Source organism: Drosophila montana, unplaced genomic scaffold, assembly GCF_035044405.1.
Source record: "Drosophila montana isolate Dmon_TW-CO22-7 unplaced genomic scaffold, ASM3504440v1 contig_3848_1, whole genome shotgun sequence".
NCBI classification, from domain to species: Eukaryota; Metazoa; Arthropoda; class Insecta; order Diptera; family Drosophilidae; genus Drosophila; species Drosophila montana.
In genome coordinates this window covers 7,179-32,813 of record NW_026998720.1, presented here as the reverse complement: position 1 = coordinate 32,813, position 25,635 = coordinate 7,179, and the positions used below count along the sequence as shown (strand labels likewise).

Sequence of the window (25,635 nt, the reverse complement as noted above, 5' to 3'; positions counted from 1 at the left end):
ACACGTGTTATGAAAATTTATTTATATACTAAATAGCTATATTTGTTAATGCCTTTTCAATTATTGTTCATTTTAATATGAGTGGAGTAAATAAGAAAAATGGGTGCGTTTTATATTTAAGCTTTGTGGGGGATAATTAATTCTGAATGTTTCTAGTATTTATCGATACTTTCAATTGCATTTGTACTCGAATTGTCGTCATCTTGAATAGAGAGCGGCACAACTGTCATCATACTGGAAATTAAGAAAAATAATTTAAATTATTTCCATGCATATGCAATAGTTTAAAAGTGTAGAATTTGGCTAACAATATGGACCGTACAATGATAGCGCCCTGGAGAGCAGAGGAAAAGGAGCATAGTGAGAAATTGTATAAAAAACTGCAAGGCCTCTCCTTGTTGTATCCTATGAACGACGAAATGAACAAGTTGCTTTCGGTCGACATTTTTCTTAAGCCCAACCAGCCCGCTTTTTTTCAAGTGATGCACTACCTCTTTCGTATACTGGATCCCGTAGAGTTCAAACGCCGATTCTTCTGGCCTATTACGGACAAGAAATCGGAGGCGACCTTTCGAACCAGCACCGTTGATTATTTGAAGCATTTGAACGCGAAACATAATCTTAATTGGACCAACATTAAATCCTACCTGGTTGTAATGCCGGGTGGAATGAAATTCATTAACTTTCTTTTAGACCTGGTCAGTTTTGTCGTGCAGGAACTGACCAGGCAACGGGAGAAAGCATTGTCAGCAGACACGGATATATCAAAATACCGGAATTGGAGCGTGCAAAGAATGTCAGAAGCAAATGTTTTCAGAAAGGAATATATCTCAGCATATATTGAGGAGCTGGAGGAAAATGCAACCCAGTTCCGTGAGCGCACCCAGAAAATAAGGCAAACATTTTCAGCAATTGCAGCCCAAACCGAGATCGATGAGGCGCTGCTGCTAGACGATGCATTTCTGGAAGACTTTGAGACATCTAATCGACGCAAATGCGAGCAGAAAATAACTGTGCCTGCTGCAAAAATTGCAATGTTAGAGGCCCCACTGTGTGCGCTTAAAACTGTAATGGATCAGTTTCAAGCCAAGCGGGCCCACTACAAGCAAAACAAAGAAGCTGCGGACAATGCATTGCGCGGTATCCAAAAGCTCTTCGGCACAGAGGCAGACTATACAACAGGTAAGCGTGGGACGTCTTAGCTAAGGTATATTTCAAAGTTCTCTTGAGTGGAGACAGAGCCAGATGGGAGTAAGTCCTTCCTTCAAATTCGTATATAAATAAAGCTTACGTCCGGTCATTAGAGCTTCCGCCCAAGATAACTTCCAGTTTGTATAATTTGTATCAAATATATACATATATCAATATTTAAGGCAACGGCGTAAGACTTAACGCACTGCTGTCCGCTTTTAATAGCATTAGCGAGACAATCGCCGACCAGTTGGATGCCAATGATCACTACAACGAGTGCAATGAGTTTGTTACAACAGATCTGGAGACTTTGCGTGCCGAGCTGCAGCAGATCGATCTACAAGTGAGCGCTGTACAAAGGAATTTAAATGCACGCGCCAAGGAGCAGGGCAGCAATATAAGTGGCAATGCGTCACAAATGCACAGCTCACAGCTAGCGGTGCCGAGCACGCCACTACGCACGCTGGATGCACGAACTGAAGCCGGCGCCGCTGGGCATCCGCTGCTGATGAAGTTCGTTTCCACGCCGCCCATTAGACCGGAATTGGCCAGCGGCGTGCGCAATGTGCACGTGCGCTTGCCGCTGCAAGATGACTTCAATGCCAAGCAGTTTGAGACGACGTGCAACAGTCTACTGGGTCAGTGGAGAGTCCTAATACCCCTTGTACTTGACTCATTTTTGTACATTTGCAGTACCTGCAGCGCCACGTTCAGCGAGAAAGATTAAGCTGGAACATCCCTCGGAGCTAAACAGCACCATGAATAGGTCAAAAATTGTTGATCCCATGCAGCTCCTGCGCACTATTAATAAAAAGTCAGCTAAGCCAAACACACTGGGAAATCTTTCCTCATTGGGCAGCAAATGGAAGCAGATGCAGGCCACGTTTGGCTTTGATGACGTGACACCCGCAGTGCCTACTTCACCCAAGTACAATGCCGCTAGCAGCTACTCACCGTTTACGCCGCTTAATTGCAACGAACGCACCCGCATTGAGCGAGTGCAACATCCACAAGCGGCTGATACAAGCAACAACTCGTTATATGCCAAGAAGAGTGCTGCCATGATGAAAGTGTTGGACGCCTCGCTGAACGTACAGAATCTGAGCACATCACCATCGGGTCGGTTGGATGCACTGGTACCCGGTCCATTGCCGGAACAAGTCCTACCACGCATGCAGCTGAATGATCAAACACTTATCGTGAGTATATAACACAAAATAATGTTACAGTTACTAATAGGCTCAATCCTTTCAGGATTTTCAGCAGCTGCAGTGCAGCAGCAAGGAAAACGATGCGAATCAAATGAACCAGCCACCGCCCAAATTTAGTCTAGACTTTAGCGATCATGGGGAAAATGATGATTTGCAGAACATTAGCGATAGTGTGCTCAAAGATATTTTCATTTAGTTTTCATTCTCATATGGTTTATTATATATGCAAATCGTAAAACTTAGCTACATAATGCATGTATAAAAATTTCTTTATTTTTGCGCTGTTAAATTTAATTTCTATTGAAACAATTGACATATGTTTAAAGTGAGACATTTGCTTGGCAATTTATGTTAGATTATGCGAATGGATGTGTTTGAAGTTGAATTCAATTTAATTAAATTCAAATATATTTTTGTTAACCAACGAAATCAAACCATAATAAATTTAAAATGTGCATGAATATTATTAGAAAAAAAATATAAATACCTTATGGTTAGTTTTCTCAACATATTCAGTTTAACTCAACTTCAGTTCTTTTCCTTAAGTTCATAGTTCCAAATTATCGTGAGAAAACCTACAATCTCTGAGATTTGAGTAGTGTTCTAATATTGTATTATAAAATTGCTATATTTACATTATTGTAGTATGAGATATATATTTCATGTGTAAACATGCATATTAACGTGTACAGATGTATATTAAGTACACGCATATCTTTTGGTTCTGTGTTTAGAATAAAGTTATTTATGATTCAGCGCTTTATCACATCAATAGTTGAGCACCCGTTATAATAAACTCGCTGAACCACAAATATTGATATGTGCATAAATATATACATATTTGTGGATTTCAATTTGCATTATACATATATAGATGCACAGTACTGCATACATTATATGTATGCAAAAAATAATGTCAATTAAAATACTATATATATTGGCAAAATTGGAGCATTAAGTTGGTTAACCTTACATTGCATGTAAATACTTATTGCAGCCGGCCCAAACTGTTGCCATCTAAATAAATTTCGCATGAGCAATATTCGCGCACAACCTGTGGCTTATGTTAACGTATGATAAATATAATTTATATATATATATATAATGTATATGTCTTTCCAAGCAAGCATCTTCAACATCCTTCGTCTACGCTACAATTTGCACTGTCATTTACATGTATCAAGGGATATTGCTTTGGTTTTGCGACCAGCCGACTTTGCCTGTGGATTCCTATTTGCTGCGACGCTGGCGCTGTGGCAGCTTATTCTTCTTTCCCAAGATTTTCATCAGCTGCTTGGACATGAAATAAGGCTTCTCTGGTGTGCCATCATTGCGCTCACAGTCCTCTAGGAAGCAAAGGAAGAGCGTGTCCACGGCCATTGAGTAGACACCAAAGAATACGCTCGTAATCAGAAAAGAGCCAATTACAACCACCGTTGTGGGCACGGCCTTGTGGTTAAGCTGTATAACGGATGGATTATTATCCAGAAAATAGTAGGTGGACACGCCTGCGCCAGCGGTGAGCAGCAGCTTGGAGAGAAAGAATAGAAAATCGGTGACTTTGTCCAATGTAACGACGCGCAGAAAATTTCGCATAAGCAGATTAAACGCATCCTTGGCACTGGAGCAGAAATTCTTGCCATGTATGGCGCACATAATATACGCATTTTTATTGAGGAACCTTAGGAAGGTTTCCAGCAGCCAAAAGAAGCACCGCATGCAGCAGAGAATAGCGCGCGTGACCGTGTTATCGTATTTCTTTAGCTTGGCGTCAATGTACTCCAGCACCAGACGTATTAACCGGCAAATGGCCAGTATCAGTGAGCCAAAGGCCAGGGTACCCAGATGATAGAGAGCTGTTTGACAAAAGGCATGCGTCAGCGTAAAATAGGGCACATCCCGCTTCTTAAAGGTCCAATACCATCTGGCAAAGGTGGCCGCCAGCACCATGTCGCTAAAGGCCGATATAAAGAAGCTCAGCCAAAGAAATCCAAACACATTATAGCCCATGGCCCAGCGCACTAGCGGGGGATTATCAATCTCCACGAAGCTGCATGTGGTCTGAATGCAGGAATCGCGCCTTTGGTTGATGTGACAATTCTGTTGAAATATCTTTGGATCACATGCAGCGCCCACGGTGTAGTTAATAGCGGGTCCCCCACATACGCACGGCTCGTTGGTAACCTCGCCCGCATCATTCAGGCGTTGCACCATGCGGAACGATAATGGGCCAATGGAGCCCAGATAGAGGCCAACCCCAATGGCAAAGCCAATGGCACCAATGTATAGCACCCACGAGAAGATCGGAAAGAAAACGGTGCTGATGACGCTGCTGACAGCCTTGCTGCCCTCTTTGGTCAGTGCAATGGCTATCCGGATGCGCTTGCGCAGCACAATGACCAGCAGAAATATGACTACAAAGCAGACGCACACCGCAATGGACAAATAGAGCCACATCTTTGGATCCTGCAGCAGATTCTGCCATTGCTTATGCAGATTCAAATCGTGCAACGGTACCGTCGGTGTCTTGTTCCAGAAGCTGTACTGCTTGAAGCTGTAGTATATGGCCAACAGCAGGCCGACGAGCACGCCAACGATGGAGAACCAGAGAATGGGTGCGGCAAGCCAACGCATCAGTGAAATGAAGACCAGCGAAGCAATCAGCGTGAAGAGTAGCGCCATTAGAACCACTGTCATGGAATTGACCAAATCCTCGACTATTTCCTCGCCCAGCCGCTGCGCATCGTGGGTGCCATTATAAAAGTGCGCCACCAGATTGCCCACCATCTTGGCTAGTCGTGTATCCGTTTGCATCATTTTCTCCCTAATGACCGCGCCGTTTAGCTGCTGACGGCGACACTGTCCAACCTGGTCCTCCACTGGCGCCTGCTTGCTTATAGTTTGGGGCGCCATACGTGCCTGCGCCTGCCCCACAGTTTGCATGGTCAGGGCCATTGCCTGCAGTTGTAGCTCCTCCACCTGGCTAGCATTGCCGGGAAGCAGCAATTTTGAGTCGCGGCGCGTTCGCAGCAGCACGCTGGGCAGAAATTCGCATACCTGATCCGAGAACTCAAACATGCAGCGTTTGAGAAAGGGCTGACTTTTGATATAATAGCGCGCACAACGATTATCCAGGATGGCACGCTCAATGTCCGACTTGGAGCTAATGGCTGCCTTGTCCTCATCCGTTTTGCAAATCAGGCGGCTTTTCAAATCCTCAAAGTTATTATTCTTCATCTTATCCCAAACGAACGTCTGCGTGGGACAACTTTTGACGCAGACCTGTAAAAACGGACGAGATGAAATGTGTCATGAAGCATGGCAAAGCGGCATCCGGATACTTACTTGCGGCGTTTTACAGCCAGTTATGGGCACCAGCGGATCAATGCATTGGTCCAGATTGAAAAAGAACAAATACTCTTTATCGAGCACGCTGGAATCAATGCCGCACTTTTGATTATACATGTCCGTGGGCGCCATTAGCTTATTGAGATCCCCCATCCGTATGGCATAGTGGGCTATGAATGCCCAGCCGCCCAGAAAGAGCACAAATAGTATTAAGCAGGGCACATCCGTGCAGCTGCGATCACGCTGTCGGGGTCCCTGAAAATTTCGATCATAGCGCAACGGCTCGCCATATTTGTTCACCAGCTCCACGTTCTCAGGCATCTCTCGCTCGCTCTGGAGTCAAATATAGAATTGAAAAACTGTCATTAGACTAGAGACGAACCGCACAGTACAGAACGAACAGAGCACAACTCAGCATCATCAATAATGTTCATTTCTATAGATTTTATCTCATGTTTTTGCTTTCTATCGGCTGCGATATATACTACATATACATACATAGTAGTACATATATAAACATAGTTCATTGTAAGTTATTTCAGAACATTCGTCATTGCTTCGAATTGAAAGCACAGTAGATAGCAGACAGACTACACACACACTCACACACACGGCTCAATGGACAATCGTACATTGTCTGCACTTTGAATGCTCTATAATAAAGGCTATATGCATGATATCACGACTTGCATAACTTGCTATGCAGTCGATTTCTTTTTTAGGGAAGTGACAAAAATTAAACGATCAAACTTATGAGAAGAATTCATAACAATATATATATATATAGAGTATATTTTATCAAACCACTGTGTTATATAGAGTCTAATTAAAACGTATTTCTGTGAACAATAGTATAAATTTTTTATGCCATGCATACAAGAGTACATTAACGTTTCGAAACACCTCACTGCTTTCTATTAAATGGACCAGTATTTATATTCTAAAAATAATCAGGAATAAAATAATAATAAATATATTACAGTTACTATATAGGCATATCATTGCCATACATGAGCATAGAGTCATGTGATTTATATAGTTCTTAGCTTCCCAGTTATGACTGTAAAACAAAACTGCTTCAGTACATTTCAAATAGAGCGGACAGAGCCGCGTAAGCACACGCTAACCATAAAATAGCATAATAAAACTTTTGAAGAGACACTGGGGTCGCTTGGATATTATAACGTTCTTGTTTCAGATATGTTTTCTAACTGCAAAAGAACTACATTTCTGGATGCTCTATATATTACTACATAAAAAGAAAAAAATATATTTGCTATATTACTGAATTTATCTTGAGGTCAATTCCATTGTAAGTTATAGATATAGGATCTCCAAATCAAATAAAAAAACAACAATCAAATAAAAATACTTGAATTCGTGCAGGATTCAAGCTCAAAAGTGGGCACAAAGAATATTGTAGCTCACAATGGAGCCCGACAATCGTAATCTGTTACTGTTCAAAGCTGACCGTGGTGTCGCAGAACGCACGGATTTTAAATTAAGCTTGACCACAGAACTCGCTTACTTCTGCATCAAATTCCTTGCAGGGGAATTTATGGGTGAGCGTATTCGCCTGTCGGCGCACAAAGTGATCGGTTGCCTCCTCCACGTTTGAACGTACATAAATACATACATATGTGTGTGTATATCTACTTTTGTTTTTCTTTTACATACATATGTTGTGTGTGTGTATACGTGTGTATATTGACTTGTGATGCTGATGCTCTTTGATAATGAACGTGAGCCACAATCGCTACCGGCTCCAACAAAGCATTGCGTAAATTGGCAATAATGACGCATTAAAAGCGTATTAAATACATTTAATTATGTGTGCACACACATTTATGCGCAACTTGTTGCTTGCCGCACGTTTTTCTGTTGTTGTTTGTCTGTTTTTTTTTGTGGTCCGCCTTGCCACTGTTGCCCAAAATAAAAACAAAACCTGTTGGGGCCTAAACGGGCGCCTGTGCGAGGTGTGCACTGTTATTTTCATTGAAATAATTCGCTTTCCATTGAAATTGAAATTTGTAAAACATATTTGGCTGACAAGGCGACACATTCAAGGTCATTTACCGCAACTCGGTTTCAAGTACAGTGAATGCTCTTCTAACGGACAGCTGTCTTGTGCGTACTTTTACATACGTTCTTGTTACCCCTCTTTGTCCAACACTATTACACTTTAAAGAGCAGGGTTCTACGAGAATATATATGTACATATGTACATACATATACATATATTTGAAATTTCGAGACGGGAAAAAGCACATGTCTTAATCGACACAGCTTGACGTTCTGACATCTCAGGAAATCTTAGAAAAAGTTGTCAATTTACGATAGAAGTTTTCCAATATCTACATGAACTAATGCATTTGTATTCCTATTTCATCAGCGATGCTTTTAGGTGGATAGCTCCACCAGATGCACAAAATAATATTCGTTCTTTCACTGTAACTGTATACAGACAGGAGCAATAGTAAACAGAAGAAGGTGGAGGAGAATGTGTGGGCACAACCGGCAGCCGTGTGGAGTCTTATAATTTTTATATTTTTATCTTGTTTATCAGAGCAGAAAAATACCATGTATTTGAATTTTTCACAAATAGGAAATAGATAAGACTGCAACTACTGCTGCTGCTTTGCTTATCGACCAATGTTGTTGTCTGTGCGACATTTGTGTCTATTTGTTTTACCAAATGGCAAATACGCGTAAAACGAGCCACATTAATTACTAATAGAGCACATGCATATACATTACTCACCCTGGTCGGGGCCTTTGTGTGTCTACCTGTGCACGAAGTTTCTCCTCCCGTTCAACGAAAACAATTGAAACAATGAACAAGGCGATTCTTTATTGTCTCCACATAGCCGTTTGTCCAATATCCAGGTTGGTTGGTGGGTGGGTGGCCTGAAAATCGCTTTGTTTGCGAATGCAGGAATCGCGTTCGGCTTGCGTCTCAGGCGAAAGTCAGTAAACGACTAAAGTGGTTGCCTTTGTTGGAGTCGCGTACGTTGCTCTTTGAACGGCGGCGGTCACTTGGCGTCAATAACGGGAAAGTGCAGGAGGGGGTGTACTTGGAACTGCAAGCATAAAGGCAACATAAATATACACCACACTCACAGAGGCACACGCCTTAATCACAAGGCTCTCGGACTGTAGCCAATATGGAACACATTCACCGTTTTATTGCACACCATTTTCTGATAAGGTGCACGGTTTAACAATTTTGTTAATAACTGCATGCATTTCGGCTTGAATTGCTATGCATGCAACTTTATGTCTAGAGTTGACACACATACACACACTCACACATACATAAATATGCTCTAAAAAAATACTTCAATTAAATTAGTATTTATGACACTCACTTGGCGTTTTGCGAAGCATTCAGCCTCAATGCACGCAATAACACTGAGAGAGACCCAACAAAGCAGCTCCCCACTTGCGTTCAGCTGTTTCGAGCAGTGTTGGCCAACGAAAAGGACAGTCAAAACAAAACAAAAAATGTTATGCACACTGACTTACATCAGCAGTATTGCTGCGATAGTATCGTATAAACAAGTGATTGTCATAAAATAATTCCAATAGGATAAATTTTGCCATTCTTTTTACAGACTCTAAGCACAAGGCCAACTATTCCTTACAATAAACCTAAAATCTACTCCAAGGAATTTATTCCTCGAGTGGTTGAGGAACAGTTAGTACAGTGATAACAGAACTGAAATGTATTACATTATATTAATTAATTTTCCAAGTTTTAAAGTTCACGAAGTTAGCTCTTACTCCATGCTAAAGGTAATGGAACATACGTATTTTATAAGTTGGTAATTTAGCTTACAGGTGTTTTTAAAGCACGCTAAAAATAATATGCTTGATAATAAGTGAGCACTCACATTCCAATCAAAATATTTGCATTAAATATTGCTGCGCAACAGTTTCGGGCGCCAAGTGTGAACAGAGCCCAACTAGAGCGAGACAGTCATATTGCAAATCTGCGGCCAGTGCTGGTAAGTGATACAATTTATTAATTGCGGGGTCGGCGGCATGAGTGCAGTGAAAATGTTTAGCGTTGAAGACGGCATAAGATTTGATAAAAAAGAAAAACAAATTTAAAAACAGTTCAGGATTTTAAAAAACCTTATGCTTTAATTTAATCAAAGACTCTCGCTTGGCCATAGCTATAAGTGTCTATGATCATATGTGTGCTTGGCCAAAGTCTTTGTGTTGTTTGCGCCGGCTGGACGCCAAAACTACAAATTTATTTTCAATTGCACAAAAAGTGACAAATTATTTCGTCGGGTGCTGCAAGTGCAGCTACAGTGGATACTTTTTAAACGAACTAAAGAGCGCACGCAACCAATTAAATCGCCGAATCATCGCATTTGTTTTTGTTTATAACAGATTCTGCACACATTTCTAAATTGCTAAACAAAATAGTGAAAACAGGCCAAGAGCTGGCAGAGTATTTGTCGCGCTGGTGGTGTACGTGCACGGACAGAAACAGAAGCAGAAGCAGACATCGCTGACAGCCAGCAGGAGGTGGGGCCCGACGTCGCCGTCGTCGTTGCCGTTACTGTTATTGTTGTTGTTGTTGCTGCTGCTGCTGCTGTCGCTCTGCTGCTGCCATTGTTTTTGTTTGGTATACAAAACACGCGGCGTGCTGTTTAGCAAAAGGGCGGGAAGGCAACTAAAACGATTCGCGTCTGAATTTTCGTAACGCGTTTTTCGATTATTATTTTTTTTTCGCATTGTGTTCTGAATTCAGCCTCACGATTGGGGGGCGGCGGCGGCGGCAATGTCGAAGCTGGGCGAGCACAAGCGTGTATCCCTTACCACAATCAGCACTCAAAGGAGCATTTTTAATAGCAATGAAGCGGGCTTCAGTTCTATGCCGCCGACATTCTCGCGTTTCGGTGATTTCTTGGACCCGGATGCAGTGCAGCCCAACAAGAGCAGCAAATCGGCGAACAAAAGCGTTCGGTTGCAGCTGGAACTGTTCGAGACGGACTCCAATAGGTATCCAGAGTTTAACTATTCAAAGCTGCTCTACTTGGAGAAGGTAATCGCTTCCATACTGTTAGGTGCTTTTGTTGTCTAACTATCCAAATCCCCTGCAGAAAAAGGCAAAAATGCTGAAAGGGAAAACGAACAATGGAAGCACTGATCCATTTGCCGATAATGATGATGATGTGGCGCGCATCGCCAAGGAATTGGAGGCCAAATATGGCAATGCCTATGCCAGAGGACGTGGACGCCGTAAAAAGGATGATTTTTGTGATATCGGAATGGGTTACGATGAGTCCGATTCCTTTATAGACAATACTGAGGCCGTAAGCTTGTGTTGTCCTGCCCAGTTACACTATATTAATGCTATTTAATTTTAGTACGATGAAATCTTGCCTGAAGAGGTGGAGACTCTGGAGGGTGGATTTTATATTAACTGCGGCGCATTGGAGTTCAAGAACCTTAACAAAAAATCGAGCACACGACGCACCGATGCCATTATCAAAATGCCGGAACGATCGCGCAAACGTGTTGTGTCCAGCAGCTCGGATGATTCCTCTGAGTCATCGTCTGATTCTGCAAGTGATAATGAACAGAAAGAAGTCGCGAATAATAAAGTTAACAATAATAATAATGATGATGAGGATGATAATGATGATGATGAGGACGAGGATGATGGTGAAGACGATGATGATGAGGATGACGACGATGAGGATGACGATTCTGATAGCGATAGCGAGAGCATTGACGGCTCCGACAGCGACACCGAAAGTCTGGGCGATGAGACCAGCGGCACATCTGCCAATACCAAAAATAAGTTCAAACAAACCGCATTGAAGCGTCCCAAACCGAGTTCCGCCATCAAACAGAAGGTCAACAATAATGGAAAGAAACCAAGCAGCAAGTTGTACGTGGCACCGTCCTCCTCCTCAAACTCGCCGCGTCCAAATGCCATAGACATCTCGGATACGGAGGAGCGGCAATCTCAGGCGCTCAAAAAAGTGGTCAAGACGACAACCGTTAAGGATATGCTAAAGGCCAAAAGGGACAGCTTCCTTAAATCTCAGGGCCAGCTCGAAGGCCCCTCGAAAATCACCGTCAACGGTGAAGTCAAGTGCACCACTTCAACGACTGTGGATTCTAGCAGCGACAACGATGACACCGATTCAGCCAGCGAGCAAGGAAGATCCGAGAAGCTGCCCAAGACCAAGGATGGCAGCGATAGTAAGCGAACGGTTAAGAACTTCCTTTTTGCCCCTGCTGACATTTTTCCTTTATATTCGTTTTAGATCTACGACCCGCGGATACCATTCTACCAGCAACTCTCGATAATGATATGCTTGCGAGCATCAATTGCTTCAAGGAACTGGTCAGAAGCAGAGACTTGTGCGGCAAAAGATTCTACTTTGATGGCAAACTGACGGCGCTTCTACTCAAGTGAGTTTAACCAAAAGACAAATTCAATTTATTTAATTTTAATCTTTAGGGTTTACGAAGCGTTGCTTTGCACGGAGCGCAATGAACGTAACATGGTGTTTGCGCATCTGGAATACCAGCTACAACTGCCCAAGTATTTTATACTGCGCAAGGCTAAGGCGCTGCGCGCCAGGGAGGAGAAGAATAAGACGACAAATGCGTTGGAGCGTCTACGCAAGGCAGTCGCCGAGGTGATGCCCAAGGCCATTGCCAACTACGAGATCGAATTGCACAAGTTCGCGGAGCTAGCGTAAGATATAAATATAATACCAACACGTTGGTAAAGTTTTCATTTTGATTTTGTCTTTTAGGGCGGCTGATGTCAACGCCGAGCATCCGCCAAAGATGCCGCGCAAAAAGTTCCAGTGGACAAATGAGCTGCGCGAGCGACTGTACGAGGTTTACCAGGCGCGCTGGACATCTTACGCAGTGCTGGGCAAGCGAAAGGATTCGCTAGAGCAGTTCATTAATGGCTACCTGAAAGACAAAATAGTGGATGTGTGGGCCACAGGCTGGATGCGTTACGAGGAGCTGCAGCGCGAGATCGAACGCCATAAGCACGCTAGTAAGAAGCTCAAAGAGAAAGCAAAGAAACAGCTAACGGCCATAGCAACCACAGCACCAACTGCCAACAATTACCTGAAGCAGCTCGATGAACTAACGGCCACTGAACAGAGTCGGTCGCGGGCTAATTCCGATACAGATTCAGCTACAAGTGCCTCATCCAATAGTGTCAAACGTAAACTTGAACTGCCACCGAGCGTTGCTGCTGCCACGACTACGATACAGCAAAAGCCGAGCGCTAAGCCGCCAAAAATAAAGTTCCAAAAACAACTGGCGGCCACGCTGGCACAGATGTCGCAAATCAACAACGCGTCGCAGATGGCACCAGTTGCCATTGAAACGATGTCTCTGCCAGCTGTCAACAACTACCTGAAGCAATTTGATGAGCTCACTGTAACTGCCTCGCAGAGTCGCTCGCGTGCCAATTCCGATACAGATTCCGTTAAAAGTGCCTCATCGACCAGTCTGAAGCGCAAGCTAGAGAAACCAACGATGGGTGGTTCCACATTACATTCAAAGCAGTGCAGCAAGCCGCCTAAGAAGAAGAAACAGCAACCATCACCAACGCCAATGACGCAGCTGGACACGCTGATGTCGCAGCCCAGCACTTCGCAGCAGGCGGCGGCGCTTAATGCAGCAGTTGTGGCGGCAGCAGCCAGTATGTTGGAGCTGGCATCGCCCACCAAAACGGAGCACGGCATCTATAACATGATAACGGCAGCGTCGCTGAACGCCGCTTCGGCCAGCGTTAGTGCGCCCATTAACAGTCAGTCACCTAGTGCATTACATTCCACAACGAGCGTCGTTGCAGCACGTCCTGTGCCACATGTCATCAATCTAGACGACTATAAGAGTCCCAGCGACATATTGCAGACATCGCAGCAGTTGGCGGCCACTGAATGGCAGCCCGTTCAGGTGTCGCCAGCACAGCCGCCGCCACCAGTGCCTCCTGCGGTAGTGCGTTGCGAGAGCAGCAGCGAGTCTGACGGCGTGGAGATTGTAGGCGTCTATCCGGCTGTGGTAAAGCACATAAATCCAGGCCACACCAAGCCCAGGTCGAAAGCCAACCAGAAGAGTAAAACGACGTCAGTCATAAGCACAACGGGCACGGTGCCCAATGGACTTAATGGTGCGGTTGGTTTCAACTTGGACAACATGTACATCTACAACAACAACAATGCTGCCGTCAAGATTGGACCCGGCGTCATACGCGCAAATGCGGCGTCCAACACGACGTCTACTGTTGGCTACGATCTCAGTCGCAATCCGCAGATAATGAAACAGTTATCGGACCTATCGGCGCTCGAGAAGCAAATGAAATGGTCAAAATGTTCGCTACTCTCCGCCGGACTCAAGGGTGCCGGCACTGGTGCGGGCAGTGGTGCTGGAGCGGGAGCTGGCGCCTCAACGCATCAATGACATACGGGGAATGCCACACAGCCCCAATCGGTGTCGGTGTCGGCATTCTATAATCACGAGCAGGCAGTGGCTGCGGCACTGGTGCTCTCCTCGATGAGCGCCTCCGCCCGTTATGATGCGTACGATGCGCAATTGGGTTTACTGAATGGGTCCCTGGCTGCCGCTCAAGTGGCCAGTTCCTCAACTCAAACTGCAACAGCAACAACAATAACAACAACACCAACACTGCCACAAGTATTTCTGAAGCCTTCCCCGCCGCCCGCAACCGCTGTCGAAGGGATTACCGATATGGCAGCAAACACGGCGCAAGCGGCGCAACTGCCGACAAAGTTTGTTTAGGTATATGGATTGCACACACACGCTCCCTAAGCGATTCTAAGTTGACCATTATAAAAATCTATCTCCCAGAGTTAAGGGAATTAATATGTTTAGTTTGTAGGTTTCATAAGCATTAGTCATTTAACCCCCGCCCTGTCTCCTATCACTACTCGGCATTAACTACTATTGTGCATTTATCTTGTGCGTCTGCATCACTGCCAGGAAAAAGACTTGAAAAGGTTTATGGGTCGCAAGACATGCTTAACAACCAAGTGACGCACGTATGCATAAAGTAAGGGTATGCCGGGTTCGGTGTGTGTGTGTGTGTGCCGGATGTGATGTTTTCGTATTTCTTTTGTATGTTTCTTTTCTTATTTTTGAAGAATCAAGTCCACCAACTTAAAGTATGTACTTTGAAAGAATTAAGAATCAATCGAGTTGTATCAGGTTATTTATAGTGAATCAATTTTTATTAAATAAAAGAAAAATAAGTTATATAATAAAAAAATAAAACAAAAGCGCGTAGTCTACTCAAAATTAGTTCCTTCTATGCACATGAAAACAGCAGCCATCAATAACACTCAAGAAAACTGTGACAATAGTTCTCATCCATTTGGGGAGACATTTCCATTGCGTATATATTTTACATAATTTCTATAGATGGTTATCTCATGAAGGCTCCCCCGCTCTACCAGCTCTACCGCTCTTTAGCCTAAACCAACCTTACCTAATTTAAGAGATATAACACACGCACGCAACCAGGTAAGTGGTTCACTTGATCCAGCGAAGCATTGATGTGATGCGATTGGCCGCCATGGCTATGGTGGATTGTTGTGCCACCGCAGGTATCAGATTGGACTCTGTGAGTTCTGGTTGAGACACGCTGACGCTCGGCACTGCCTCCCAGTCCAGACGTAACGAACTTTCATCTGCAAGGAGATAGATCGATTAGTTGTATAAACAGTACAAACTTGTTATTATTATGTATAGTTTATAGATTAATATTATTACTAAACTAGTTCAAATTAATTGGGTCCTGTACACTTTATATTTTTGCATAGTTTAGCATACTTTAACCACCAGAGAAAAGTTTCAGTCCGTATGGGAATGTATGTATACAAATGGAATTATTAATAATTGAAAACTTAACAAACATGTTTGTTCCCTAATATTTTTTCTTTGAATACCACGATTTTTAATTGTACGGATTATCGAGAGTATACTGTAAAAATTCATATTTGAACAAATTCCAACCTTCAGATTCCGATTCCGTAGTCGTCTCAATGCCAATGAGAAGCGAGTCCACGGATTTCATAAGCGGCGCATTCGTCACATCCAAATGACCGTAACGGCCCAAATCGCTGCGATCCAGATCCAAGATGGCCAGTATATTTTCGAGCGTATGCTGTTCGTTGAGTGCGCGCAGCTTCACCTGTTGTGAGTAGGCCAGATACATGATGTTGTTGTTAACGCGACAAACCTTGCGCAGGAACTGCTCCTCGTTGAGCAGCTTGCGGCAAAAGTCGCCGTAGGCAATCTTGTGCGGCAGCCGCACATTCAGATAGAAGCTGAGCAGCTGCGTCAGCTGTGTCGTGTAGGTGAGTGCGCCAACTATGCGATAGGCCTCAAGTCGACTGGGCGTTATCTCATTGGCCGTGGCTTTGGGCACATCGTCCTTGTTGTCGGACAGCCAGTCAAGGTAGGCGGAGTAGTCGCCGTTGGCGGGCAACGATGGTCCCACTATGCGATATTGCACCTCGCTGATGCCGCTGCCATGAAACACCCATTTGCCGCGTATGTATGAAGTGTTTTTGGCATCGGCCAGTGCTGCAATTGTTTCGGCATCTTCGCTGCGCTCGGCGCATACCTTTCGCTGCTGCTCGTCCTTCAGCACCACCTCCGAGATGGGAAATATGTAGGTGACAAGCTGTTTGATGTCACGGCGGGCTGTCTGCTTGATGCTGTCTAACAGACTCATGTGCTGCTGGCGCAGCTTCTCAATGCGCATAGAGCGATCGATTACATAGTCTTCGAGCATCTTCACCTTGGTGGGATACTTGGGCAGGTTTTTGCGTTTCTCAGCATTGGCATGACGTAGTTCATCCCTCTGCTCGCTTAACATATGCAGGCGTTGCGTTGTGCTGCCGATCAGCTGTTGCAGTAACTGCAGCTGCTCCCGTTTCGCACGGATCGCTATCATGCGATTCTCATTACACTTATGCTGCTGTATGAGGTTCTCATATCGATTGCTATAGGTCTTTAGGCCCGCCTGCAGGTTGATATATTTCTGCTGTTTCTCCGTAAGGCTAAAAAGATTTGAATAATTTATTTTTCTTTGTGTGTGTGTACATGTGTGTGAATGAGTAACAACCTTTCGGATTCTTCGGCTGAACTATGGGTAATATTTCCATTTTTGACACAAGTCCGACAATGGAGCCGTCGCTGGTACCTGCAACACAGTGGACAACGCAGACCTGTGGAGGCGCCACCAGCTGTTGGCTTTACGCGCACATCGCAATTCGGATGCTTCTTTCTGTAAGCAACGCCATCACAGACATTGACATCGTCCTCGTCGTCGTTTGTGGATGCGCTTGATAATTGAAAATTTTCTGGTGCTTTGGAGCTTTCATCGGAGCTGGAGCTATTTGCCATTACAGTCAAATCATTGCACTTAGTATGCGTAGTCGATTTTTCATTGATAATTGTTTTTGTTATTGATACTTTTTCCCCCTGTCAAAGCAGAAGTGTTGGGTAACGTTATCTTGCTGCTGTCATTGCTCAGCACTCTCGCGCAACTATCAGGGCTGCAAGCAACGTAGCCGCCAATTTTGAAATTTCTATGTTAATTTAAGAAAATAGCTGCCAATATAAAATAGTTGTACATTTTATTTTATGCAGAGATTTCGATAACCAAATATAATTATTTCAACTAGTATGTTGCGTATGGGAACAAAACGCTATCGATGCGGCTCCAATAATAACAATTTCACTTTTCGATTTGCCGAGTATTTTTCAATTTTGGACTACCTCTGCCTATCGATTTCGTAGAGGACAATTAATTTAGTTAGCATGTGCCTGTGTTTGTAAGCGTTCGTTCTCGTTTATTTCTTGCCCGCTTTGCTGCCGAGAACCTTAAGAGCAGCTGCTGTAACATCGTTCTCACGGGGCAGTGCATTTAATTCCAAGGACTTGGTATATGGCATGGGCACGTCAACACCACAACAACGCCAAACGGGCGCATCTAGCTCGAAGAACGCCTGGTCCTCCATAAAGCGAGCACAGATCTCAGCACCAACGCCTGTGTAAAATAGAAAATTATTACTATATAGGTGAGAGTTAGATTTAGCTGGCCACTTACCATGCTGAGGCCAGCCGTTTTCTACGGTGATCAAATGATGTGTCTTGCGGACTGAATTAAAAATGGTCTCCATGTCAAGAGGGCGAATGGAACGTAGGTTAATAATTTCAGCTTCGATGCCTGCAAAACACCATTTATAAGATTATTATGTTAATATTACAGTTTAGTTTCCGCTTAAACTTGCCCTTCTTAGCTAGCTCGGCGGCCGAGAGTAGCGCCGTTTCCACAGCCTTGGAATGGGCCACTATTGTTATGTCTTTGCCCGGACGCATGATCTTTGCCTTGCCGATGGGTATCAAAAAATCAACATCGGTCACGCTGTCGTCAACAGGAAATGCAGTACCATACAATAGTTCGTTCTCTAGCACAACAACCGGATCGGGATCACGTATGGCAGACTTGAGTAATCCGCGTGCATCCTCTGTGTCGTAGGGTGACACCACCTTTAAGCCAGGGCAGTGAGCGTACCAAGCGGCGAAGCATTGTGAGTGCTGCGCCGCAACACCAGCGGAGGCACCATTAGGGCCACGGAACACGATGGGTACGTTGACGGCGCCAGCAGACATGTAAAATGTCTTGGCGGCTGAGTTTATGACCTAATGGTAAACGAAAATGTTGCAGTTGGATAATATAAAATACATATACTTGGATAAACTCCAGCTTTGGTTGATTATAAAATTATGTAAGGCAGGATATTCAATTTATATCATTGCAGATGGTATTATATAACCAAATTTAGATTTACTATATATTACATTTTTATCTAGATCGGACCACTATTTCATACAGTGCCTTTAGAAACAATGGATTGTGATGGTGATTTTGTATTAAAAACATATTTTTTTTTACTTTTGGTATAACTTATCTTTTGTATACTTTATGTTTTGTATGAATATGAAGATATATATATTACAATCCTACATCTGCAAGGGTATTTAAAAATCGGCAACCCGATGAGAGCTGTTTGCACGTGTATTAATGAATGGAGAGTAATTAATTGATAATTACTCAGAACGATCAGCTGAATATAGATTCAAGTTTGTACACTCGCATTTTATTTTCTTGACTTTTTGCTTTACTTAACGCCTAGTTTCTGCTTAATTATAAATGCGGGCAGCCGGCGTCCTTTCCAGTATCGGGGAAGAGGCACCTCGTTGGCCTGGCGCAGCACCTCGGTCACATATTGTTCGGCATTGAAGCTCTCCGCCTGTTTGATCTGTGACATTAGCTGTGCCTGGAACGCCTTCTCCTTGCGCATTTCTCGTCGCTGGCGCACCTTGGCCCACTCGAACTTCATCTTGCGACGCAGCTTCTTTAGCTTGTGCTTCTTCATCTTGCGCCGCCGAATGACAATCAGACGCGCCGCTTCCATTTTGTCGGGTTTGCTCCTGTCCAGCGGAGGTGCAATTATCTCGCCAACACGCTCTCTCTGCAGTATATCATTGATTTCCGTTAGGAGACTGGAGCGCGGACTCTCGATAATCTTCCTGTGCAGCAGTGGTGAATCACCAATGGGCTGTGGCCTGACCAATGGCCGCAAGGCGAGCCTATCGTTGTAGTTGGCGGGCTTAAGCGAATTTGCCTGCACATAATTGGATAATATGGGTGGAATTAGTCAATCAATCGTTTTGGCTAAATGTCCGCATGACAGCTAGATTGTACTTCAGCAGCAGCTCAACCAGATTTTGAGACCCATATTATCCCATTACGCTAAAGTGAAGGCAATTTATATTTTGCGGATTGTGTGACAAACTTGAATTGATATTCAGCTAACGCGGCGTATAGGCACATAGATTTGGAGTTGACGTGTTCTGTATTTCCATGAGATAATATGAGTAGTTAAGCTACTGCTCGTGGTGTGTGTGGGCGGTGGGTGTTTCGGGTGGTACAGGTGCGTGCTACTCACATGATCGATCGCCTGCATAGAGAAGTTGAAGGTCATGAACTCGCAGATTGGACGCAGACCGGCCATGGCAGCGCCGACAGCAATTCCGGCGAAGCCCATTTCTGTGATTGGCGTATCGATGATCCGCTTGTCTCCATACTTCTTCCAAAGTCCACGGGATATCTGGATAAAAAGATTGGCTGTTAGTCTCTATGTAAATAAATGCGTAATGGTTCGGAATAATAAAGGTAAGCATATACCCAAATAAATACAATGCAATAAAAGTTAGCGAGTTGACATTTCATCCAAAAATAACTAATAAAGATAGTGCTCTGGTAGATTAATTAAAATATGGAAAAATTAACAACTATTTCTTTTTGCTCCAGCAAAATATACTGTATAATATATCCCTAAATAAATTAAATTTTGTTCTTGCAAATGCGTAAATCTATAAAAGTTAGTTGGTAAATAAAATAAATATATTATACTTGTGTTAACTATAGAAGAAAACAAATGAAACGCTATCTCTCAGTTCAGCCACTTGATTGTAAACAAAACGGATTTATCGATTGCGTACGCTATCGATGCGTGCGTTATCGGCTCATGCAATCTAAGCGTGACCTTCGCCAATCACGCAGCTCAAGAAACAAAACATATGAGCTCAAAATTGTAATCAGCAGTTGGTAGGTGAACCCGTTGCAACTTTTTCCGGGCCCCGCGCCATCCCCTAATCGCAGCAGCTGTCAGTGCGAGCTGTCACTTGGCCTGTTTACGTAATCATCTTACAAGTGGCAAAGTCAAATCTTTTACTCACCTTGTAGGCACCATCATACTGTGCCACCTCCTCGCCGAGCAGAAATACGCGGTCGTCGCGGGCAAGCTCATCGTCTAGGGCGCTGTTGAGTCCATCGCGTACCGTCATCTGCTTGACGGCCAACACTTTGGGACTCGTGGAGAATGCTCGCTGAGCGGCGGAGGCAGCCTGTGTGAGTCTGGAGCGCAGCATTTTGGCTTTTTTGTTTGACCCTTTTTGAATGTTTCGTATGCTTCCTATTATAGAGATGTTTTGAAAAATTTCCCATTACCTAATAAAAATAAAACAAAATCTTATACACACCGACGAACGTCTTTTCGCCCCTAATAAAATGTCAGAATATTTTTCTCTGCTTTACAGCACTCTCTTTTTTACTTGCAGACTACAAACACTTTCCAACACGAACAGTTGAAGAGCTGCCAACGAGTTTGGCTTTTTGGTTATCGATAATGTTTAAGTCTTTTGCCGCCCTGGCTTTGCGACGCTTTCGCAGCTCGGATGCAGTAAATTGTCATGGACAACAGTTAAGTCAAATAACGAAAATTTGGTTCACACCGTTGCCCAAGGATTCTCAATGGATAGCACCGTGCCAAATGCACTACGTTGAAAATGGACAAAAGAAGAATCGAGATATAGTTAAATTATATGATGGTGTCTTGGTAGTCGTGTACAATATTTCAAAAAAGAAGCTTATCTATGTGCGTCAATTCAGACCAGCGGTGTACCACGGCATATTAGGAGGTAATACTCTCGAAATACCCAAGGAAGAAGTTGATTTGATGCGTTTTCCGCCCGAGTTGGGGGTGACGTTGGAGCCTTGTGCTGGAGTGGTTGACAAAACCAAAAGTTTGGCTGACATAGCAAGCGAAGAAGTTCGCGAAGAATGTGGCTATAATGTGCCCGCCGACAAGATGGAGCGCATCTTTGAATTCAGATCTGGCGTTGGCGCCTCCAGCGCTGCACTCACATTGTTCTATTGTGAAGTTTGCGATTCCCAAAAAGTGTCCGATGGCGGTGGCATTGGAGATGAAGCTATACAAGTTGTGGAGCTATCAATTGATGAGGCTAAGAGTTTAGTCCAAAAGGGCGCAACATTAAATAGCGGTCCAGGCACACTTATAGGCACACTATGGTTTTTGTGCAATCAAATTTAAATTGAATTTCAGTGTGACCATAAAACGATAGGTGTGAAACGTCAAAACGATTTAAGCGTGCGAGTATTTTTTTTCTGTATAACTTGTCAGTTGTTTTTGCCAAAATCAGCTGTCGGCTGCAGTTTGATTTATTCCAAAATGGAAAACATTACAAAGATCTGGTTGGGCCCGCTGCCCGAAGACTCGCCATATGTAAAACCATTTCGCATGTATTATGTGCAAAATGGCGTCGAAAAGAACTGGGACCTATTGAAAGTGCACGACAGCGTTGCGATTGTCTTATTTAACACAACGCGCCAGAAACTTGTGCTGGTGCGTCAGTTTCGACCGGCAGTATATCACGGTGTAATTGCCAGTGAGGAGGGTGGCTTCGACAAGGTCGATCTGAAGGCTTACCCGCCTGCTATTGGCGTGACCTTGGAATTGTGCGCCGGCATTGTGGATAAGTCGATGAGCTGGCAGGAAATCGCTCGCGAGGAGATGCTGGAGGAGTGCGGCTACGATGTGCCCGTGGAGCGCATTGAGCAAGTCATGGTGTATAGGTATGTGATGGAGCGGTTTGCTTGCTAACAGCATATGAGTCGAACGCTTTGCACTTGCAGATCTGGTGTGGGCTCATCGGGCGCCAAGCAGGCCATGTACTACTGCGAGGTGACAGATGCGGATAAAGCCCACAGCGGCGGCGGCGTCGATGATGAATTGATTGAGGTGGTGGAATTGTCTCTGGAAGAGGCCAAGCGTATGGTGCAGCAAGGCGCCGTTAACAATAGTCCGCCCAGTTGCCTAATGGGCCTTATGTGGTTTTTCGCCAACAAGGCGCCCCCAAGCGCTTAGCCCACTGTCCCCCGCCGTATAATCGCGTATTTGTGTTATCTAACTGATAACTACTTCACAACGATAATACTCTGGGCAGCTGCAGATGATTAATATACGCAAACAAGAACTTCACATGCTTTCCATCACCTCAGTTAACACGCGTAGCGTAACTAAATTTCGATGCCTTTCGAGTCTACACAACACATAGTACATACATATATATTGCTTGTCTGTATATATTATAGATATTTTGTTTATCATTTGTTTGAGAATAAAGAGCATGAGCTCTAGCTGCGAGACGCAATCTCTGGCTTGTGGAAATCGGTCAAGTGGATGCGCGCAAATGTGGCTGCAGCTGAAATGGCAAGAAACCACCCCCGAGACCCGCCGACTGTCGAGCAAACTGACAGCAGCAGCCAAGTGCATAAATCGCAAATAAATCAAAAAGCCGCCAGGCGCACACGCGAACTGCTGCAATCTGCAAGAGGGGCAGGCAGCTTCTGCTGCTGCTGCGGCAGCGGCATCTAAACAAGTTGGCAACCAACTCGCTGCCCAGCCGATCCGATCCGATCCGAACCAAGCCGAGCCGTGTGCCGTTTTTGGACTTGCAGGCAACGTGTTGCGCAGCTCAGGTTACTTATTTATACACGGCCAGGCATTTTAGCTGCTGCTGCTGCTTCTGCTCCTGTGTCTCTGCCCCCAGCCCCTGCCCCTGCCTACGTCAGAAGTTCAGCGGTCACGGCGAGCGGTGGCGTGGAAATTTATTTACTTCAAAGCCATGATTTGGCAATATTTCAACATTCAACGCTGCAATAGAATTTCTTTTTAACTTTAAAAACTTGATGCGCTTTCTTGCTGCTCCTGTTGCTGCTGCAGCTATTGTTGCTGCTGCTGTTACTGTAGATGCACTGCATGCTCTGTGCGTGCATTCGATTTACAGGAGATAATCAAGGCCAGTCCTGAAGCTGAAGCGTCTGCTGCGGCCTGTTTGCTTGCGTGTTAACCTCATGTAAATTATGGACGTACAGCAAAAGAATCAACAGCATTGCGAGTGTTGAAATTATATTTAATTTGCATATGTGAACAAACGAGCAGTAGCCGAGCTGCGACGGACTCGCAAGTAGCTATTCCGCATGACGCACCCGTGAGTTTCTTCTGGGTGTCACTGTTGTTCGCCACAAAGCTGAAACATTTCTGCAATTAATGCAATTGATATGCTTGACGAAGGGAATATAGGTCAAGGTGAGTAGTGCCATAGTGATCCCAAGTTTTTTATATACACTTAAACAACATGTATAATATTATTTCGAGTAACTTTTAGTATTGGATCCAAATCAGATGGCTTACCAAAAGCTGAATTTTATAAAGTCGCTATTAAACGATTACATGCAATAAATTTGAAGTGGGGATTTAAAATTGAGTTATAGTCGCTTGGACACAAATTAAATTGACGAGTGTAAAACGTTTAAGCCTCATTCTTAGTCAGCGGATAGAGAAAGATTTTTCGAGAAAAGCGCAAGAAGCTTCCAAAGAATTTTCACAAAGATCTTTAAACATCGTCACATAATGTAACTACTGTAAAACAAACCTTAGCTAGATCACCACCAATCAGTTCAGTACAAATGTTTTTAGATACAATTATAGATAAGATAAGATAAGATTTGAAAAGCTCATGCCTGCATTTTACTTCCGGTTAGGCTGTACACATTTGCTCAGAATTGTAATGAATATGAGTAGCAATTTTTTATTTTATTTTTTTGCTATTGTTTGTAGTCCCTTAGTGATCGCTGTGATATGGCTGTCAAGCATCAACTGTCGCCCTGTCACTGCTCCTGTTCGTGTCAAACTCCCCGAGGTGTTGCGATCGCGTTGTTGCCTCAACACGTTCTCATCATGAGCCGATCTTAAATCAACTGGCGACTGATTGGCTTTAGCTTTGCCGTACATTGCGCAAGACCAAAGCTACAAGCCACAAAAGAGATCTGCAATTATTTCATAATCACGTCCCAATTTATGTTGCTAGAGCAACGCCAGCACAACAACAACAACAAATACAGTGGAGACTGCTATTTCAAATCAAAGCTTCTTTCTATCCCTTGGACGCTGCTGCTGTTGCTGCTGCTGCTGACCCCAGAGTTGCAGTGGCTGAGAACCAAAACTCAAAATGGCGTCCGCTGCGGAACGGCAGGGAACGGAACGAAGAAATCGCGATCATGAGCTCTCAGTGCGCATGCGAAAATTAAGTGCAGCCAGCAACAATCATAACAACAACAGCACAGATTACCTGCAAAACAGTTATGGGCGCTGCTGCTGCTGTTGTTGTTGCTGCTGTTGTTGTTGCTGTTGTTGTTGCCGCTGCCGCAGCAATAATGAAATTTTTTATCGGATTTGATTATAAGTTGGTACGTACCACCGGCCCACCCCGCTGCCGTAATCTGCCAATAAGAAGAAAAGTAAGCAAGGAAGGTTTTGTTGCCTGGCTGGTAGCTGCTGCTGGCTGGTAGCTGCTTGGCTAGCCAGCGGGCAGCGGGACGGGCAGAGAGGGCAATGACTGCAGCGGCTCAACTATGTTAGCGGCCGCTCATTGATTCCACCAGCCGTTGTCTGTTGTCCGCTGTCCGTCGTGATGCACTTTAATGAAATGAAATCTTATACTATCATGAACTAAAAAAAAACAAAAAAAAAAAAAGCAACTGCAAACTGGTGGCCAGTAAGCCAGCGCCAGTCAGCCAAATCGCCGGGCCTTCAGACAGCAGCAGCGGCAGCCAGCAACAACTGCAGCTTGGGCCACTCAAAATGTATAATTATCTGGCGGTTTTATCCGTTTGCCAATATTAAATTTCTCATCACGCCCAGACACTGGCACAGAGCGAGGAAAATCCAGGTTGCGGTGCGGGGGTTGCTTTGGTGGGGGGTTCTGGGAGAGTAGCAGCTTCATGGGCACGGGCGCCGTCAAACAATTAATAAAAGGCCAAATGTCTGCAATGAGTTATATACGTACATATATACTATATAGGCTTTCGATGTCGGCTCCGCTTTTACGTCTTTGCTTTTCCGCTCCTGTTGCTGGCAAAAGG

General features: G+C 44.2%; 7 protein-coding genes across 11 annotated transcripts; 4 read left to right on the top strand and 3 right to left on the bottom strand.

The window, feature by feature from the left end:
- Positions 1-198: 198 nt before the first annotated feature.
- On the top strand, positions 199-3,446 carry dgt6 (dim gamma-tubulin 6). 2 transcript variants are annotated; one of them, XM_064696925.1, is made up of 4 exons: positions 199-1,182; positions 1,374-1,829; positions 1,885-2,390; positions 2,455-3,446. In XM_064696925.1, exons 1-4 carry the CDS (start codon positions 312-314, stop codon positions 2,596-2,598), a joined length of 1,977 nt encoding a protein of 658 aa, XP_064552995.1. In that variant the 5' UTR covers positions 199-311; the 3' UTR covers positions 2,599-3,446. The 2 variants fall into 2 exon arrangements, with proteins under 2 accessions (XP_064552995.1, XP_064552994.1); XM_064696924.1 differs by having other exon boundaries at positions 201-1,182; positions 2,446-3,446.
- Positions 3,033-9,264, bottom strand: Ctl2 (Choline transporter-like 2). Of its 3 annotated transcripts, none has more exons than XM_064696919.1 (4): positions 9,119-9,264; positions 8,512-8,830; positions 5,748-6,109; positions 3,033-5,684 (listed from the first exon to the last, which is right to left on the bottom strand). In XM_064696919.1, exons 3-4 carry the CDS (start codon positions 6,069-6,071, stop codon positions 3,633-3,635), a joined length of 2,376 nt encoding a protein of 791 aa, XP_064552989.1. In that variant the 5' UTR covers positions 6,072-6,109; positions 8,512-8,830; positions 9,119-9,264; the 3' UTR covers positions 3,033-3,632. The 3 variants fall into 3 exon arrangements, with proteins under 3 accessions (XP_064552989.1, XP_064552990.1, XP_064552988.1); XM_064696920.1 differs by having other exon boundaries at positions 5,748-6,083; positions 8,538-8,830; XM_064696918.1 differs by having other exon boundaries at positions 5,748-6,083; positions 9,119-9,263.
- Positions 9,265-9,788: 524 nt separating this feature from the next.
- yem (yemanuclein) lies at positions 9,789-15,049 on the top strand. The gene is made up of 6 exons (XM_064697109.1): positions 9,789-10,809; positions 10,868-11,080; positions 11,135-11,978; positions 12,044-12,191; positions 12,241-12,480; positions 12,542-15,049. Exons 1-6 carry the CDS (start codon positions 10,546-10,548, stop codon positions 14,211-14,213), a joined length of 3,381 nt encoding a protein of 1,126 aa, XP_064553179.1. The 5' UTR covers positions 9,789-10,545; the 3' UTR covers positions 14,214-15,049.
- On the bottom strand, positions 14,980-17,288 carry Atg14 (autophagy related protein 14). Its single transcript, XM_064697110.1, has 3 exons — positions 16,903-17,288; positions 15,786-16,837; positions 14,980-15,460 (listed from the first exon to the last, which is right to left on the bottom strand). The coding sequence occupies exons 1-3, from the start codon at positions 17,181-17,183 to the stop codon at positions 15,303-15,305; spliced, it is 1,491 nt and encodes a 496-aa protein (XP_064553180.1). The 5' UTR covers positions 17,184-17,288; the 3' UTR covers positions 14,980-15,302.
- Positions 17,289-17,399: 111 nt separating this feature from the next.
- On the bottom strand, positions 17,400-21,041 carry Pdhb (Pyruvate dehydrogenase E1 beta subunit). 2 transcript variants are annotated; one of them, XM_064697111.1, is made up of 6 exons: positions 20,892-21,035; positions 20,589-20,824; positions 19,796-19,957; positions 18,074-18,485; positions 17,890-18,009; positions 17,400-17,829 (listed from the first exon to the last, which is right to left on the bottom strand). In XM_064697111.1, exons 2-6 carry the CDS (start codon positions 20,778-20,780, stop codon positions 17,633-17,635), a joined length of 1,083 nt encoding a protein of 360 aa, XP_064553181.1. In that variant the 5' UTR covers positions 20,781-20,824; positions 20,892-21,035; the 3' UTR covers positions 17,400-17,632. The 2 variants fall into 2 exon arrangements, with proteins under 2 accessions (XP_064553181.1, XP_064553183.1); XM_064697113.1 differs by lacking the exons at positions 17,400-17,829; positions 17,890-18,009; positions 18,074-18,485 and adding an exon at positions 18,922-19,471 and having other exon boundaries at positions 20,892-21,041.
- LOC135438702 (uridine diphosphate glucose pyrophosphatase NUDT14-like) lies at positions 20,931-21,797 on the top strand. Its single transcript, XM_064697114.1, has one exon. The coding sequence runs from the start codon at positions 21,038-21,040 to the stop codon at positions 21,740-21,742; it is 705 nt and encodes a 234-aa protein (XP_064553184.1). The 5' UTR covers positions 20,931-21,037; the 3' UTR covers positions 21,743-21,797.
- Positions 21,798-21,830: 33 nt separating this feature from the next.
- LOC135438703 (uridine diphosphate glucose pyrophosphatase NUDT14-like) lies at positions 21,831-22,862 on the top strand. The gene is made up of 2 exons (XM_064697115.1): positions 21,831-22,284; positions 22,345-22,862. Exons 1-2 carry the CDS (start codon positions 21,881-21,883, stop codon positions 22,574-22,576), a joined length of 636 nt encoding a protein of 211 aa, XP_064553185.1. The 5' UTR covers positions 21,831-21,880; the 3' UTR covers positions 22,577-22,862.
- The last annotated feature ends 2,773 nt before the right edge of the window (positions 22,863-25,635 follow it).